The sequence below is a fragment of the Ischnura elegans genome, chromosome 8 (genome assembly GCF_921293095.1).
Source record: "Ischnura elegans chromosome 8, ioIscEleg1.1, whole genome shotgun sequence".
NCBI lineage: Eukaryota > Metazoa > Arthropoda > Insecta > Odonata > Coenagrionidae > Ischnura > Ischnura elegans.
This window is the reverse complement of record NC_060253.1, coordinates 19,573,141-19,576,022: the sequence shown is the minus strand read 5'-3', so window position 1 is coordinate 19,576,022 and position 2,882 is coordinate 19,573,141. Positions and strand designations below refer to the sequence as shown.

The window sequence follows — 2,882 nt, the reverse complement described above, 5'->3', positions numbered from 1 at the left end:
CCGGAGTTCAATACCTGACTTCGGCCCTGGATTCCCCGCAAAACGGGAGGCCGAGAAGGGCCCAACTCGGTCAATCGGCTCCTGGCGGCTGGGGAGCTTGGCGGCTCCTTCCGAGCGTACGCCAGGACGGGTTAGTGCTGGCGATATGGGGGTCTCCGTAGGGCGGCCGAAGGTGCGTGGGTTCGGAGGGCCCCCGCGCTGGAGGTTCTAACCCGAAAGAGATCCCCTATCAAAGGTTCCTATATCCCTTGGGTAGCCCTGGCGACCACACCGGATCTCGGTGTGGCGTCCCAAATGTGTGGCTCCGTGGTGGGTGGGGAGCCCAGGGGATGAAAATTTTTTTGTTCGTATGGAGTTGGAAACTCTTCCTCCACCCAAGAGATCCCGTCCAGATGTGGACGGGGGAGAATTGGAATTAAAAAAAAGAAATAAATTCCTGGTTATGAAGTGCACTAAAGAAGGCGAAAATCTCTCCAAAGTATCTCCATTTCTAATACGTAGAGTGCTGTCTGCCGCCATTCCTGGAGATTTGGTATCGGTGAAGAAGCTACGCGAGGGTACACTACTCATAGAAACGGGAAACGAAACACAGAGTCGCAAACTGTTGCAATTAGAAAAAACTACATGACATTCCGATAACAGTCGAACCACACAAGACACTAAACACGTGTCGTGGAGTGGTCACTTGCTTTGATCTCCTGTACGACGATGTGGAGGAAATAAAAACCGAAATGGCCCCCCAAGGTATCATAGAATGTCACCGGTTTACAAGAAAACAGAACGCTCAAGTAATAAATACAAAATCTGTAATTCTCACATTCGCCAGTGATTCCCTACCCGATAAGGTATTTGTGGGCTATACTTCCTATCCGGTGCGTCCCTATATACCAAATCCAATGCGATGCTTCAACTGTCAGCACTTCGGACACATCTCCAGTAGATGCCGAGGCACTGCAGCCTGTGCACGCTGCGGTGTGGGGAAGCACGAAAATGAAAACTGCTCTTCCAAAGCGCATTGCGTGAACTGCGACGGCGATCATCCCGTCTATTCCCGTGACTGTCCGAAGCTGAAGGATGAAAAGAAAATCGTGGAAATTAAAACTCTTGAAAAGATCTCGTACTTCGAAGCTAGGAAGAAATTCAACGCCCAAAAGGCTCCAATTTTCTCCCGCTCTTTTGCTTCTGTGGCTTCAGTTTCTGTCCGCTGCGCTTCAACACAGACTGATTTTCAAAAAATCCGAGATACTCCTGCTGAGAAACGCGACCAGCAAGCTTCTGGTCAGATGAGTACAAATAACAGAAATAAACAAACTGACGTAACCAAAAAATCACAGAGCGACCGTAAGGATAATCCTTCCCTCCCTAAGACCCAAACACCTGAAAGTCCTCCGAAGAGAGGACATAAAAAATCAAAGAGTGCTTCGCCTAAAAGAGGTGACAATTCTTCTCTCCCCGGGCCTCCAGTCAAGAGCAACGCCCAATGTCAGATGGAGGAGATGGAATACGACGGCTATCCCTCTGAGGCGGAAGTTTCAATGGCCAGGAAGAAGGGGAAAAGCAATCGCCTGCGGCGATAATATATTTATTTATTTATAACTTTATTGTTATATTTTTTTTCCTTCTTTTAATTTATTTATGGCGTTTACTCTGCAGTGGAACTGCAATGGATTTTATAGACATAAGGATGGAGATTGCTATTTTATTGCGTGATTTTAGACCGTGCTGCCTGTGCCTTCAGGAAACTCATTTTAAAACCACGGACAAAGGGATTTAAAAAATTTTTAATGCTTTCAGGTTAGACGATACCACTGGTGAACGAGCCAAGGGTGGAGTGGCGATTTTTATTCGGGACTCTCTTTACTCATACCGCGTACATCTAACCACACCGTTTCAGGCGGTAGCAGTGACGGTACACGCCCCCGAGGCGGTTACATTATGTAACGTGTATCTGCCTGAGGGAGCACCAGTCACACGTATGAATTTAGAATCCCTTGTCCGCCAACTGCCTCGGCCTTTCATTTTACTAGGCGATTTTAACGCCCATGATATCTCGTGGGGTAGCACAGTGGCGCAATGCAACCGCCGCGGACGTATTTTGTCTAGTTTTATTGTTGACTTCAATTTAATTTTATTGAACTACGGGGAGAAAACCCGCTTCAATTCTTTCAATGGTTACTCCTCCGCCATTGACTTAACCATTTTATCGAGCAGTTTAGTCAACAAAATTTCATTTCGCGTTCACGACGACCTTAGTGGAAGCGACCATTTCCCTATTTTACTCTCCAAGGATCGAACTTTTAACCCTTATTTTATCAGACCGGGCAGCTGGGTTATCCAGAAAGCCGACTGGTATAGTTTTAAAGAAAATTTTAAGTATATATGTGATGAAAACCGCGATAGCGTCTCCAATGTCAAATGTTTAACGGCAGCTATCATCAACTTTGCGGACATAAGTGTGCCACGATCTCGGGGCAATAAGTCGAGGCCTGCCGTTCCATGGTGGAACGATGAATGCGCCAAGGCTATCCGTCTACGTAAGAAAGCATTGAGAATTTTTAACAAGTATCCCACGGCCAATAACCTGTCCGCTTTCCGACGCCTGAGAGCGAAAGCCCGCCAAGTTGTGAAAGAGGCAAAGAAGAACTCTTGGATGAAATACGTCTCTAGTATTAATATTAGGACACCACTAGATCAGGTATGGCGTAAAGTGAAGCAAATTTCGGGTAGCCGTCAGCAATGTGTTGTCTCCTACTTGAAAGTCAACGGAACCACCATAACTTCACTTCCTGCCATCGGCGACATCTTCGGCCAGCCACTCACCAAAACAAGCAGCGACGAAAGCTACGACCTCTTTTTTCGCTCTTTCAAGCGGCGCCTAGAAG

At 46.9% G+C, this 2,882-nt stretch overlaps 1 protein-coding gene across 1 annotated transcript; it reads left to right on the top strand.

Annotated features, from left to right (window-relative positions):
• The first annotated feature begins 896 nt into the window (after nt 1–896).
• On the top strand, nt 897–1,577 carry LOC124163791. Its single transcript, XM_046540883.1, has one exon. The coding sequence runs from the start codon at nt 897–899 to the stop codon at nt 1,575–1,577; it is 681 nt and encodes a 226-aa protein (XP_046396839.1).
• Nucleotides 1,578–2,882: the final 1,305 nt, after the last annotated feature.

Bases quoted from the DNA above. Each gene is read 5' to 3' on its own strand.
- LOC124163791 (XM_046540883.1), top strand. From the start codon at position 897: ATGCGATGCTTCAACTGTCAGCACTTCGGACACATCTCCAGTAGATGC.